Source organism: Alosa pseudoharengus, unplaced genomic scaffold, assembly GCF_046254945.1.
Source record: "Alosa pseudoharengus isolate Yale_2024_CS ecotype anadromous, Long Island Sound unplaced genomic scaffold, YU_APseudo_1.1 YU_APseudo_1.1_scf_24, whole genome shotgun sequence".
NCBI classification, from domain to species: domain Eukaryota; kingdom Metazoa; phylum Chordata; class Actinopteri; order Clupeiformes; family Clupeidae; genus Alosa; species Alosa pseudoharengus.
In genome coordinates, this window is record NW_027468689.1 from 20,931,733 (window position 1) to 20,946,369 (window position 14,637).

At 40.1% G+C, this 14,637-nt stretch overlaps 1 protein-coding gene across 1 annotated transcript; it reads right to left on the minus strand.

Annotated features, from left to right (window-relative positions):
* Window positions 1-1,265: 1,265 nt before the first annotated feature.
* bzw1a (basic leucine zipper and W2 domains 1a) lies at window positions 1,266-12,539 on the minus strand. The gene is made up of 12 exons (XM_076303423.1): window positions 12,436-12,539; window positions 11,457-11,530; window positions 11,180-11,356; window positions 10,862-10,956; window positions 10,642-10,707; window positions 9,292-9,427; window positions 8,052-8,161; window positions 4,760-4,930; window positions 3,738-3,884; window positions 3,225-3,363; window positions 2,774-2,896; window positions 1,266-2,125 (listed from the first exon to the last, which is right to left on the minus strand). Exons 2-12 carry the CDS (start codon window positions 11,518-11,520, stop codon window positions 2,094-2,096), a joined length of 1,260 nt encoding a protein of 419 aa, XP_076159538.1. The 5' UTR covers window positions 11,521-11,530; window positions 12,436-12,539; the 3' UTR covers window positions 1,266-2,093.
* Between the last annotated feature and the right edge of the window lie 2,098 nt (window positions 12,540-14,637).

Below are 14,637 nucleotides of genomic sequence, written 5' to 3' on the forward strand. Positions count from 1 at the left end.
ACTCACCTGGGAAGCAAGGCCTACCTCTTACTTCTACCTGAATGTGGGACACTGTTCTCAGCATACTTGAATTGTCTGACTTTCATCCATAAAAATGGTGTCCTTTGCACAAAGCAAACAATGATTCTGCTGCTAAAGAGTTGTGTTCTATTATTTTTTTTGTACAATTGCTTTTCCTGTGGTATTTATTTAAAATAATAAATTATTTTTAAAAGGATGTGTTACCATTCATTGTCTGAAATTTCTTTGTCTTGGTTTCAACTAATCAGAGACCCCAGCTATAAAATGTTAGAGCCCCCTTGTGGACAGTCTGTATAAAAATAACAAACTAACAAACTCAGGAAGTAACAAAACAGATGTAGCTATTCCACATCTACATATAATTACAATGATTCTCCATATTACTCCACCACAAATACACAGGGCCAAAGAGAAACGCACAGTAATTGTAAATGATATGCTCCTATAAAGGGACACAATGAAACAGACAGGAAATGGAAAGAGCCAATTTCATGTGAAATACTACATTTTTAGTATTTCACTAAGTGGGCAAAATTGGTCATTTCAAATTCATAGGACATGATTGGCCTGAGGTAGCAGATTCCCCTTACTTGCCAGCCTAGAGTAAATTAAAAACCTAAAGCTATGGATAAGTTTTTAACTGGGCAATTCCACAGAAAATTGACTTTTTGTCACATCCATAACGCCAGTGAAATGCATTTGCATTTGTATGATGTGAATGATAACATTAATTTTTTGTGCATTTTTTCTCATGTACATTCTTCAGCCAAAAAATAGCAAATGCTCAAATTTCATGTTATCATTCACATCATACCATACCATCACATTTTATTGGCGTTATGGATGTTACAAAAAACATAATTTTCCATGGAATTGCCCAACTGCACAATTATACTGCTGATTATTATAGAAGTTACTGCCTTTTGCCTTGGCATGGCTCTTTATTTGTTGGCAGATAATACAAAGGAGTAGAGTAACTTCCAAATAAGGGTCAAAGACCAAGTTTGAGCACAAGATTTTTTATGTACAGACTTATCTTCATTAAAAAAGGTAATAGCCAAATTTCCAGTGTCCTACCTATAATACATTTGGGTAGACAACAAAGAAACTTCAGTCATTTTTCTCAGTTTCACACTCTGGCGAGTTAAGGTCTTTTGCCTTTGCAGGGCAGTACAGCTCAAGTTTAACCCACTGAAATGTTATGAGAAACCACGTTTTTCAAAGAGACAAGGAAGACAGCAGAATTACCTCAGTGTCTTTATTTAGTTTTAAAAAAAAGAGGGCGATCTTGTCATCGGATTGAGGAAATTCATGACATCAATTGAGAGGGTGACAAAACATCCTACACTTGACGTCTGTGCCGGGAAAAAGAGAGTAAGCCTGCACTTGATTGGGGTGCTTGGCATATGGGTGACTGACTACTGCCATCAGATCGGTTTATGTTCTGTACAATTTCCATAACAGAAAGAAAAAAGGGCTATCTAATTGCTCATTCAGGAGTTATGACAAGAGCCAGGGCTTAAAGCTTTGGCAATAACTTCCCAATGAGAAATGTCACCAGGGAACCTGCAGGGGGCGCTAAAAGGCATTAGCACAAGAATACAAAAAAAAAGGGGGGGGGGAATAAAATATAAATAAAAGGTCAACCTGGAGCCAATAGAGAAACAAGAGTGAGTAAATTGAATGGAATGTACACAATTTGGATGTAACAAGGCTTACTACAACTATATCATAATGGTAAAAACAATAAAATGGTCAATCGATTCTTTAGTCAACACTTGACAGCTCCAAAAGTGAAGAAATAATTGTGTCTTACTACTTAATTTGTGCCATGTGAACTGTAAACCTTTCGGATTAGGAAAAAAACTATATTAAAATGAACCTTTTTTTGTTTAAGCCCTTAAATGACATCTAAATGTTATGGTTAAGAAAAAAAAGACCAGGAGGTAGAACCATAAATCAAAATAATAAAACAAAAGTAGACAGACAAGCACTTCTGTAACGAAACATTCTACTGCTCTGCTTGCTCCTGTTACTGCTCTTGTTCCAGTAGTGGATTTAACAGTGAGGTTTCAATCCCCCTCTTCCTCATCAGACTCAGATTCTGTAAGGAGACAGATAGACACACACACATACACACACACACATAGACGCTAATTAAAAATTACACATAGTAACTTAGTCACATAATTCATGTCAACATGTAGAGGGAACATTCTGACATCATTTCAATCAACCTAAATTATATTAAGGCAGATTGGATTTTACAGCTCCTAGTTGCTAGGCATCATATTTGACTCATTCAACAAGACGTGTGGGGACAAATCGTCGTTCTGAGGTATGATCTATAAACTGACATTTACAGGGAGACAACTTGGGGCCAACTTGCAGCTTATTATTATTATATCGATTAATCTGTAGATTATTTTCTTGATTAATCAATCAGTTGTTTGATAGACCAAATGTCAGAAAACAGTGAAACATATTGATCAGTGTTTCGCAAAAAGTCAAAGATTATGTAATTAAATGCTTTGTTCTGTCCATATGCCAACATTTTGTCAGAGGAGTAAGTAAAGCTGAAAATTAAAGCTGCAATCAGAGAACTTTGAAGTATATTCCTTAAAAATTGCACAAACCAACTAACCGATTACCAAAATAGTTGACAAGTAATCAGTTAATTGTTGCTGCCCTCACACACACACAGAAATTTCATCAGTTTAGAACCAAACACAGAGTGTGGGATCGGTCTTACCCTCTTCTGCATTCTTCAGCCACTCCACAAATTTCTTCATCTGCTCCAGGAAAACGCTTTTACCCTTAGCCACGTGAGCTTCCGTGTACCACTTCAAAATGGCCTCCTCGCTCAGAACATCCGCTGCACGATGAAAACAAAAAAAGCATCTTTCAATATACACCCCATCAAAATCTTGAACACAAATTTTACAGAAATCTGGCTATTTTTCACAGATCTCCATTTCTCGAGGTCACCGAGTACTTTCGGTACGAAAAAAAAAAAAAAAAAAACTAAAACTACCGGTTTACCTAGCTGGAGTTGCTAGTTCCAGCAGCTAAAGCAACAAGACAGCTACAGCACTACACTCTGGGGGGCATGTTCGTAAGCCCCCATGTTCATGCCCTCAGAGCACCTGCATGTCAATGAGCAGGACATTCCCATCAACGAGGCATGGCCAGTAGCTTTGTACCTTTGTAGAGGAGCACGACGATCTTCTGGAAGGCCTTCATGAAGTGGATGTTGTCGTAGCAGTACTCCTGAATCTTCAGCAGCAGCGTGATCTCAGACAGGCCCTGGGAGGTGAAGGCCTTTAGGAGAGGACTGTATTGCTGTGGACATAGAATGACTTCAGACAGGACTCAAAATCACACTGAAGTGGCCAATTAATTAATATATATCAAACTAAACTATAACAGATGCCACTAGAAATGAAGATGGGTTAAAACAGATGGAATATAATAATAATAATAATAATAATAATAATAAAAGTAATCCATTGTATACAAAATAGAGACAAACAATAAGCTTGTATGAGCTCTACTTCTAAAACAGCCAAGGTTTAGGAACATTTTCCCAAGTTAATATTTTTGGTGTGCTGGATAGATACTTTATTGATCCCTTGGGGATCAATAAAGTATCTATCCTTCTATATGATCACCATTTCTAATATGAATATTTTTCAGTGTGGTTCTAAAGTGTTCACCTTTAAGTGTTTGATGGCTTGTTCAGTGACTAGCTCCTCCTTCTTGTTCCACTCTACGGAGCTCATTACACTGGTCCACACAATCCCGATCATGGTCTGCTCTGAGATGTTAGTCTTCTTCATCTCCTCCCTCACATAGGTTATAATCTAGGTATGGCAAAAAACATGGAAGGACTCACTCACTGTTAGCAAACTGGAGAAAGGGATGCATGATACTGTAAAGCACTTTGAGACCTCCGAGTAGTAAAAAAAGCACTATATACATTCAGTCCAAGTATGTCTGTATGTGTGCATGAAACGCCAGCCCACGTGGTAATTGACTAGCAGGCTCCTGATTTGGGCCTCATCATGAGGCTACCTGATATCTGGGCTAGCAATTTGCAGCCATTATTACCACCGTTTCATATCAGGACATGCTGCATTTGGTCCCACTTTACAGCTGTCTTCCCATTCTCACACTTGCTTACCTACTTGCATACATACACTTGTAATAAATCTATGAACCTTGATTTAATAGTGTTCCATTGTGTGTCCTCTTAATTTTATTACTGCCATTACCTGAAACTGAGTTTTTATTTCATTCCCTTCCCCGACATCCTTATCCTAACTAGTCGAGTTTCTGAGTGGATGGGTAAGCAGGCTTACAGAGGATGTCCACACGTAGCCAAGTATTTTTCTTCTTTCGTAATTGCAAAATAATTTCATCCACACAGATACGCAAAAACATCCGTTGAAGGCTGTCAAGAACACATCAATCAAACAGATGGCGATACTGGCCAATTAGGAGACCTTACAACATCTTAAAGAAAAGGGAAAACGTCATGTCACAATCCAGAAACCCTGCGTGCCCCTGACCACATGCAAAAACTGAAATTGACTTTTCATGTGGACAAAACGCATGAAAGAATTCTTAGTTTTTAAAAGTGCCCGGCTACGTGTGGACATGGCCAAAGAATGGCGATAAAAAAACGTTATCCACGCCATCAAACTATCTGAATAGGAAGCGTCAGGGCCAGGCTTACATCTTTGAAGTTGTCCCCACGAGACATCTGTTCCTGGAGCTCCTTCTGCAGCTCCTTGCGCGCCCCAATGGACTGCTGGTTTCGGGCGAAGTCAGACAGCTCTTTGAGCCCGGCGTCGGTGAAGTACTTCTCGAAGTGCTCACAGCTTCGCTTGTTTGCGGGGAAAAGCTCCTGAGAGAGAAAGGTCAACCATGAGGATCATGAGACGCCAACTGATGCTATTCAAGAAAAAAAAAACAGCAAAAGTCGATAGAGACAACAAGATGCCCTTGATTCCAATTCAAGTGAAAATTAGTCGACAGCAGTCTTTTTAGTCGACGAGTCGTTTTACTATTGACCGCCAATTTATTTTTGGTTTCCCGTCTAAAACAGCTCACAGTAATGTTATTAACTCTTGAGAAGTACAATGACTGTCTTTGGATTTTAAACAGGCTACTTAGACTGTTTTAAAGTAAATGTTTTAAACCCTGCCATGCACGCAAGTGTAAACGCGAGCTGCATAGCTGCGTGCCTGCCTGCTATCAGAGCGATTCATTATTAGGCAGAGCTAAGCGGGGGGAACTAAGCATAGTAGGCTAGGCTAGTCCAGACTCTGACTAATATGGTAGCCTATTGTGGAAATTGCAATAAATGAAGTGAAGAGACTGTCTCACGTTGACAACAAAACGGTGTGTCGTTTATTCATTCATACAAAAAATAATTAAAACGAACATGACGCCGCCCGTGATATCAACAATCAAGGTGCGCGTCAGTAAAGAGACAGCGTCCCAGAGAATACATTGACATGTCATGCGGAACTAGACCCTGTGCGCCATTTAGAGTTTCAGCCACTGCCAGCCAATAATTTTGTAAGCCAAATTAAGCCGCCATCTGATAAACTTTGGCTGAGCCAGCTAGAACTATTTGCATCAAATAATAATTCTATCACATACGTAGACATACACACACGAAAAAAAAAAAACGATAAGAGACATCTATTTCCCACTGGATTCACCACAGCACAGTTTTGTTCTCGTTTCTACGATACACTAACTTGGCCCTAGCCAGATGAATTTCGCTCCGCCTAGCTCCACTCATCCATCTGGAACCGATCCATTGAAGTGTTGCTTCAGAAGGCTGGACCTAATCAAAAAATGCTTGCATATGATTGAATAAGCCACTTGTCAGTCATCTATTGACGTGCTACTTCAACCACTCACATCGAAGCCAACCCGTGACGCTGATAACAGTCTCACAGTCGCTTCTACGCTATGTCACATCTATGAAACTCCCGCCCTGCGTCCTGATTGGCTAAACCATAAAGTTGGTTGGAGAAATCACTCTCAATGGAAGAGGTTCCAGATGGATGTGAGTGAAGCTAGGCGGAGCTAAGCGGAACGACATTCATCTGGCTAGGGCCAGGTTAACGATACACAGGACTCATAGTGAATTGACGACCAATTAAAATTGCACGTTTTCCGTAGGCTACAGAAGAAGCAATGCATTTTTTTCTCGCGCTGAGCTTAAATGGCGGAAAGAAGCAAACAAGGTAATTTTGATCTCACTTCACACATAACCCTAATTCCTTTCCTAATTCCTACGTAGGCCTATACTCAAACTTTTGCTAGATCTTCAGGGCCCGATTGCACAAACACCTGAACCAAAGATTCATGATATGAACCAAATATTCTGTAACGGAGGGATTTACAGCATTGAACGCGATATTACTGCAGTAACATTTCACCGTTTCTAGAGATTGCTGCGTTACTAGTTCACGACGCAGGTTTCAGTGTACGTTGAAGAGAAATGCGCAGTTGTCAAACATAATATAACAGTGTGTGCTTATATAAACTATATTGAATAGCGAATTTGTCTTTGTTTGAAACATGTCATAAATATATGCATAACGTTACTCCATGAAGTTTGACAAGTGTGCATCTTGGCCCTTTTCTTACACAGCAGCAGCGACATTATTACTTGAAATTGTTTAGTAGCCTACAGATAACGAAATAAATAGGCTACATAATTTGTGAAAGTAAAATGGTGTTTTTTTATTATTATTACATTGTATTGCATTTTTTAGAAATATTGTAAGCCATTGTAAGCAAACAGACATCTGTACATGAAGTGGCAGCTTCAGCCATTAGTAGCCATGAAAAGTTTAGCGGCTGCAGCAGCCATTTAGGTTTTGGCCGAGCCGGCTAGCCAGCCAATAACTTCATCAGCCAGCCATTATTCTCAAAACAAATGGCTTCGGGGTTTACGCATCTCAGATCATAGCATAACTCACAACACACTTACCACAAGCATATAATTAAGTAAGGGGATACATGTCAATAACACAGTATGGTGAATTATGTCCATAGTGTCCACTACACTATACTAGGCTATAGCCTAATGGAAATGCAGATACTTATGCTTAGATTGTTAATACATAATGTGGCTGATATATGTTTTATGTTTTGGCCCTTCAGTTGAGTTCAAAATAAAATGAACACAACGAATTAACAAACACTTGATTTTTTTTAAATTAGTCTTTTAGATTAGTCGACTAATAGAAAAATGAATCGAAAGATTAGTCGTTAGAAAATCAGTTGTTAGTGGCAGCACTATTCTTATCCAAGACACAATTTTGTTGAATTCAGGGAATTGCCCTCCATAGTCAATCACGTCATCTATTCAGTGCGTGCACACACACACAAAAAGACTGGCTCTGTAAATGTGAATCAAGCGCACTCTCAGACCTTTGCCCAAAGAAACCCAGCCAACTGATTCAGAAGCACACAAGGGAAGAGTGTATTTTGATTGGGTGTTGATCCCAAGGGTCCAGATCTAAATGACGGGCAAAGGGCAAAGTCTATCAACAAGTTATGAATTATAGCAAAGTCCTTTTAGACAAGTCCCTCCACTCCGCGGCCATATACCAACGTTTTATGGGCACTCATCGGGCACAGTCTTTGGGTCGAACTGCGCGTGCGCAAGGCTTCACGATTCCAATCTTGCTCCAGCGGCGAGATCACACCATATGATTGGCTCAATGTATTCACATCACACCACATAATTGGCTCAATGTATTCACGGAACGGGAACACCCACTGGCATGCGTTGATGGAACGCAACTGTGTGTAGAAGCCCTAACTCATCAATGTTAGCAGTTAAGGTCTTGCCAATGGTGTTCAATAAGCAAACTGATTTTCCCTAGTTATTAAATTAGCTCAAGAATTAGACTTAAGGCTTCAAGTATCAACATTTTGCCAGGAATGGGGTATGAGGAATTATTATTATGTATTATTGGCAATGTGTTCAGACGTACCATCAGACGATTGTCCATGCCAACCTTGCGAAGCATGCCAGCGACAGAGTTGATGTCCTTCTCATTGATCCAGGATTTGAACAGTTTCACAGCGAAGGCAGCCGATACACCTACGACCGAGATGATCAGAGACCATCATTACATACTGAAATAGGAGGACACTGTTTGACGAGGTCGACATTGGTCATTGGTAGAATGTCACCGTCACCATCATAGTCATTGTCAGAATGACAATGCACTTTAGATATGAATGAAATGACTACACTGTGGAAGAATACAATTGTAGAGATTTCTTCGCCAATATAAGGAGATCAGGGTACTGACTAGGGCTGCACAAATATTGCAATCACAATTTGAACCACTGCAATTATCTAATCGCAAAGGCTACAGTTAACCGTGCATGGTTAATACACACTTACGATTTTTATACTCGTCATCCTCCTTATGTGACAGACAGTGAAGCTCACCAATCATAAGTGCTGTGGTTCTCATGCACTACGCCAGTGGTACTCAAAACTTTTTCCCGCCTTTCCCCAACCCGAGCACAATGGTAACATTAAAATGTTATTTTCGCTTTGTGCTTCCATATTACATATCCCGTCTCGGTCTGATGTCCTTTTAATTTATATGTAGGCATGTATATGACTCCTGTCTTTATGAGTGGCTATTTTGTTTGGAATGTATTATTTTAACTGTCAAAAAAGAAAGGCACAAAAAAGACAAATTTTCTCCTGTTCGTCCGGCCCCATCTGTCATTGATTCTAATCCCCACTAGCGGGGGCTGCCCCTCCACTTTGAGAACCAGATGGGGGTGGTGGTAGCGTAGTGGTTAAGGAGATGGGTTAGCATGTAGTAGCCTGACAAGTTGTGGGTTCAATTCCCAGCTTCCACCGTTGTGCCCTTGAGCAAAGCACTTAACCCCCAAGTTGCTCCAGGGACAAAGGCCCTTGTAATATAATTGACACATGTAAGTCGCTTTGGATAGAAGCGTCTGCTGAATCCGTGTAATAAATGTAAATGTAAATGCACTAGGCATGCTCAACAATCAGAAGTGGCACAACATAAAGATGCATTTGGAATAATGAACTGATCTTGACACTGGCATTTCTCCAAAACACGCAGGCCTGGTACTAACCATGGAAGCTAATGGAAGCTATTGCAATAAGTATTAGTACCCAGTATCAAAGTTCAGAGGTCTATTACAAAAAAAAAAAAAAAAACCTGAGGACATGAAGGTCACCTTCTTTAACAAGGTTCTCATTGAAGAGACTGTTCAGAATAGAGGCGGAGATGCTTCCATTGGCCAGCAGGATGCCAGTCAGCATGGCCAACTTGTTCCTCTCGGACTCTGTGAACCCTTTTAGAAACAGCAGCAACTGCACAGGACAGGGGCGACAGGGGAGGGGAAAGTTGTTCAACACGGCTTTACTAAACCATTGTCTCATTTTCTCACATGCTTACATCAACAAAACATTAAACACTGAATACAGGTCCCTCCCTCAAACATAGAAAGGGAGGAAGAATCTTCCATCAATGCAGCGTCAGGCCGTTAAACCCATGAAGAACCATTAGTGTAATGCTGGGCATAGACCTCCTGATATTTTAAACTGCACCCGATAAGAACAAGATTGAATAGCTCTACAAATGGTGTCTGGTACAATTGGGAGTTAGTTATGAGCACAAACATAACAATTGAGATGTTGGCTATTTAATGCCATAATAGCAACTATAGTGGCCATACAGTAGGCTGAACCGCTCAAGAAAATATCAAACATGTTTGATTGAATCTGGATCGCCTTAACAATGGAAAGAATCACAAAGGATTAAAATATGTCACCCAAACACATATAACGATTCCAGCCGAGACAGAACGGCACGACTACCGTGGACTTCTCATGATTGTCACGGACATTCTACTCTTTCAAAATAGAGTATCGAAGCCATGACGTAGCGTTGTCAAGGCAGCGATATCACTGGATCTAAACAAATCAATCTACCATTAGTAATCACCATAGCAGTGGCTTTCTTAATCTATTTCAATAATTTTACGTTTCTAAGACGTTAGTATATTATGTTTACACTGTAGGAATCACATACTACAACATATATTCATACCAACACGATCAAATTCGTGACTAGTTTCATTTTAGCATGGGTTTCCTCCGTAAAAGAGACCTGCATGTAACTTCAGAGCATGCGGTTAAAATCTTTAAATTCACGGACGTGTTTTGGCTTTATTTTTTTTTGGCAAAAAACATCACTCTTAACAGCCGCCAGTCTTTGAGAAGACGTGAAATATCCAATGGAATTTTGTTTCTTTCTATTACACCTGCCAGGGAATCCGTGTTATGTGGCTAAGCTGCTGCCTAGCAGGTAAAACACATTTAAATGGATATATTTATTTTTATTAGCTAGATATGATGCCACATGTCTTCATTCAATGCTATTTAAGCCACTTCGAAAGTTTGTTTAGATCCAGTGATTCTGCCGTCAGGGAAAGGAAACGTCACACTTCGGTACTCTATTGGGCTTAAAATCTGGAGTTCTGTTCCCAGCTTAAAGGGATGTGTCAAAAACAGGCAAGACTCACCTTCTTGATCTCCTCCTCAAACCCCTTTTCCAGGTATTTGTAACGCCTGATCAACTTGTTAAAAACCTATGAAAGACATACAAAAGGCATTAATTATTTAGAGCAATTTTCCAATCAAGTTTGATTTTGTGCTTATGTGGAAAACTGAAGCTCACAAGATGAGAGATATAAATGGGTATGTGTGTGTGTGTGTGATAAATCAGACAAGACTTGAACACACCTGTGCATAAGCCTGCATGGTTTCCAGGTCTTCATTTGCAGTGAACAGACAGTAATCCGTGCGGGTCACCTCATCTGACAGGGTACCGCCTGGGGCTAAGAAGCAACCATCATGAGAGGAAAACAAGTTAGATATACACTTTTAATAATTTATCAGACACCAACATACAAAAAAATCAGTACGTATGCTCTCTGAATGATGTATCAATGACCTAGGCATTGCCAGATCAGCATTACACAGTAGTAGTATTCACCAGACAGGCCAAAGACTGGCAGGGTCTCAATATAACCCAAGAGGCAGGGAGAGACTGATACTTACCCAGCATTCCGCCAGCCACCAGGATGTCGAAGAGAGTCTCAGCATACCGGCGGTAGTCAAGCTTGGCACCAGAGGCATCAAGGAATTTTGCCACAGCTTCCAAATCTGTGCCAGTTTGATTCAAGCCTTGTACAATACTTTCTTGAAACTGAGTAGGATCAAATCTCTCCTTTTCATCTGTAAAAACATCGAAGTTCAGCAATAAGAGGAACAGTTAAAAAATGCACTATATTTAAGACAAAACGCAAGATGTAGTTGTCATCACACTTAACGTTACCTCTTTTCCGAGTCTTAAAACGCTGGCCGGTTAGCGTTGGCTTTTGCTGCTTTTGATTATTCATAAAAGACACCCTGGACGTAAAAGCATAGAGTTAGACGTAAGACTGCAACAGTTTAAACTGTCAAACGCAATGCCTTAATCCTGCATTTCGAATCTCAGACACTATCGTAAATCATAAGCATTATGGCTAACATGCGTAGCGTTATGTTATGTTATGTTATATTTCCCCCATTCCCTACTAACCTGCCTCGTGCCCACAAAGACACAACCCCGGAAGAGGATAAAAGGCTGCAACTACGATGTCAACCTGCATGCCCCACCACTAAACAATCTTGCATCAACGTAAAAAACGGCAACTTCCTGAAATTCACGATCAGGAATTGTGAATTCGTGCTCAATAACTATTAGCACAGCGGAGTTAAAGATGTTTAATAGAATGACGCTGACGTTGCCTTACTTTAGCATACAGCTAGCTAGAGTCCCCCCACCCCTCCCGAAGATGGTGCACCGGCAATATCTGGCTCTAGTCTACTCGACACGCTGTGGTTAGTTGCTAAATGACGTTAGCGTTAGACATTCTCTGGAGTAGGGTAGCCATCACTACTAGACACCCAGGTCCACGAACACTGAAGACACCTACACCACATTGAAATGCAATGTGCTAAATTGTCGAGGAGCTAATGTTATAACACTGCGATGAAGCAGTGGGCGTACTAGCCTCATTTAACTTGTCAAGATCAAGCCATGTCAAATTCGCCTCCATTCCTTGCAGGCTAATTAGCAAACGACACATTTAGCTAGCACTGCTACCTGCTACGGACAAACCTAGCCCGCTAGCTGGACAGCTAGATAGTTTAGCTGGCCAGAGATGTTCTCTTACTCCTGAGAATCATAAGGTCAGCAAGATTGAATAGAAAACAAATACTATTCGATATGTCTCAACGTATGAACTTCTCATTATTAGCAGTCAACTTACCGAAATGAATGCAGATAAAAAACGGCTGATAAACTAACGAAGAAAATACCACAATGGAAATCCTCAGCCCCTCACAAAACCTTCCCAGGAACGCAAGGAGATCACTGCGGCTGCGCAGGCGTATTGCAACTATGTCTATGTGAGCATTTTTTGTTCAAGGAGGACTCGGTAAAATAACATGAATTCATGTTTGCACTTTAAAGAGAACATGAAATGAAATTAAGTTTTGCAATATTTTAAAAGTTGATAACAGTATTATCTGTTAACACAGATTACTTACATTTAACTTGTTTGAATGGTTCATTTAAACGCACCCCTGCAAACAGCAATTGGCAAATTCCTACTGAGCCCGGAACAATTGTTTCAGGTGCAGAGAGGGTTCAAGCGGAGCCTACCGTGGGACTTATCAGGAAAATATGTCATGTATTTTTCTGTTTCGAAATTGAATTGAAGTTCATATTTTGATGTAGGCTAATAAACGTGTTCTGAAATACTAGGCCAGACCAAAGTTTTATAGAAAAGGAACGGGTTTTTTTTTGCATATTGATAATCAGTTTGCTTTTCCGATGATTGAAGCAATATTGAGCATAGATCTTCTTAAATGGGGTGAGGGCGATGATGATAATGGTGTGTGTGTGTTTGGGGGGGGGGGGGTGTACCTGTGTGTGGGCATGGTGTGTATTGTGTATGAAATGGTGTGTGCCTAAATGTCTGTGTTCCAGTTTAGATGGTGAGCAGGTTAACTTGTGATATTTGCATAAAATCCGTGAATATTCAACAAGACCCTGCCTACTTGTTAACAACGCTTTGCTCTGCTTTCGCCCTTCCAGTGCTGGAGATTCACAATTTCACAAGCCTGCAGTGCACGACAGAATATGAAGCAAAATCTTGCCGAAAACATGCGGGAATCGCTATGTAGCCTATAATGCATGTCTGCTTAAGCATCCACACAAAATGTTGTGCAAACAGAAAATGTGTCAAAGTAAATCAGCTAAGGTTTTGTTGGGTTTCGAACATGAGTCTCACTGAGGCAAAATGTTCTTAGCAGTAAGCACTATCACCACTACGCCACAGAGAGCAACGCTTGTTATTAGTATATTAGACTAGTGTACTAGCTTACTAGCTATCCTGATGTCCATGTTAACTGGTGATAGCCTATAACATGAGCAAACACAGCGAATGCATGCCTTGAATAATGCAGATTAATTTTGCCTCAGTAATTTTGCATCACAAACAGTAACAAATGACCCCATCAGATGTTGCTCGTTTTTTGTGCAGAAAGCAAAAATTATGAAGATCACTTGGGCCTCGAACTGCTCACTAAAATAGCAAGCTAGCAGCAATAGTCCACGCTGCTAACCAATTGCACCACTGGTTACTTTGTATCTATGCAATAGCATGGTGTTCCTATTAAATGAATGTAGGTCTATGTTGTCTTGTGACAGCTTATTTGTCAATTGATCAAGATATTCATTATAGCAAACATCTAGGCTAAGTGAATGTTTTGCAACAGGCTGCTGAACGAGCAGTAAGTAGGCTAAACTATTTTCTAATTTAGGCTACGTGGGAATCTGAAACAGCAACATCTGTCATCAAACTCTCTAGCTACATCAAAGTTTTGTAATATATGCTACCGTGATAACCATTTTGTGTCGTCAAATTAGGACCAACAAATTAAATAATATTTAACTCGGAGAAAATAAGTTTCATGTGTTCACTTCAAATCATTAGACAGCTCACTGCATAACTTCACAGAGACATGACACTAAGTTATTATAATTTTTGCACGTGACTGACGTATTTCATATTATTAACCCCCAAAACGGAATAAAGTGTTAGTGGGACATGCCAGTTTGTTGTACATCAGTTTTGGTATGTGAGGCAAAGATGAACCTATTTTGTTGTTTTGAGGCTTGCATATGCCCATGTTAAATTGTGATGGCACCAGTTAACATGGGCGTATATTTCTCACTTATGTTAACCTGTGTTAACTTTGACTAACAGTTCAATATATACATAGAAATCTGGCATTGATTTCAGCGGCTCGTAGTGTAGGGGTATAGACGATGTAGAAGCTAATCCAATCAACTTTCTTGTCCATGCGTGGTTCGAATCCCAGCTAGATCGCTAGTTTTATTTTTCCATTCATTCAGTATGTGTCATATTTGTGGATAATGCTTAAACGGACATGTATTAGACATA

Coding starts and splice junctions, on each gene's coding strand:
- bzw1a (XM_076303423.1), bottom strand. CDS start 11,520: ATGAATAATCAAAAGCAGCAAAAGCCAACGCTAACCGGCCAGCGTTTT. Junction 11,357..11,456: donor TTTTAAGACTCGGAAAAGAG/GTAACGTTAAGT, acceptor ATGTTTTTACAG/ATGAAAAGGAGAGATTTGAT. Junction 9,428..10,641: donor TTGAGGAGGAGATCAAGAAG/GTGAGTCTTGCC, acceptor TGTCCTGTGCAG/TTGCTGCTGTTTCTAAAAGG.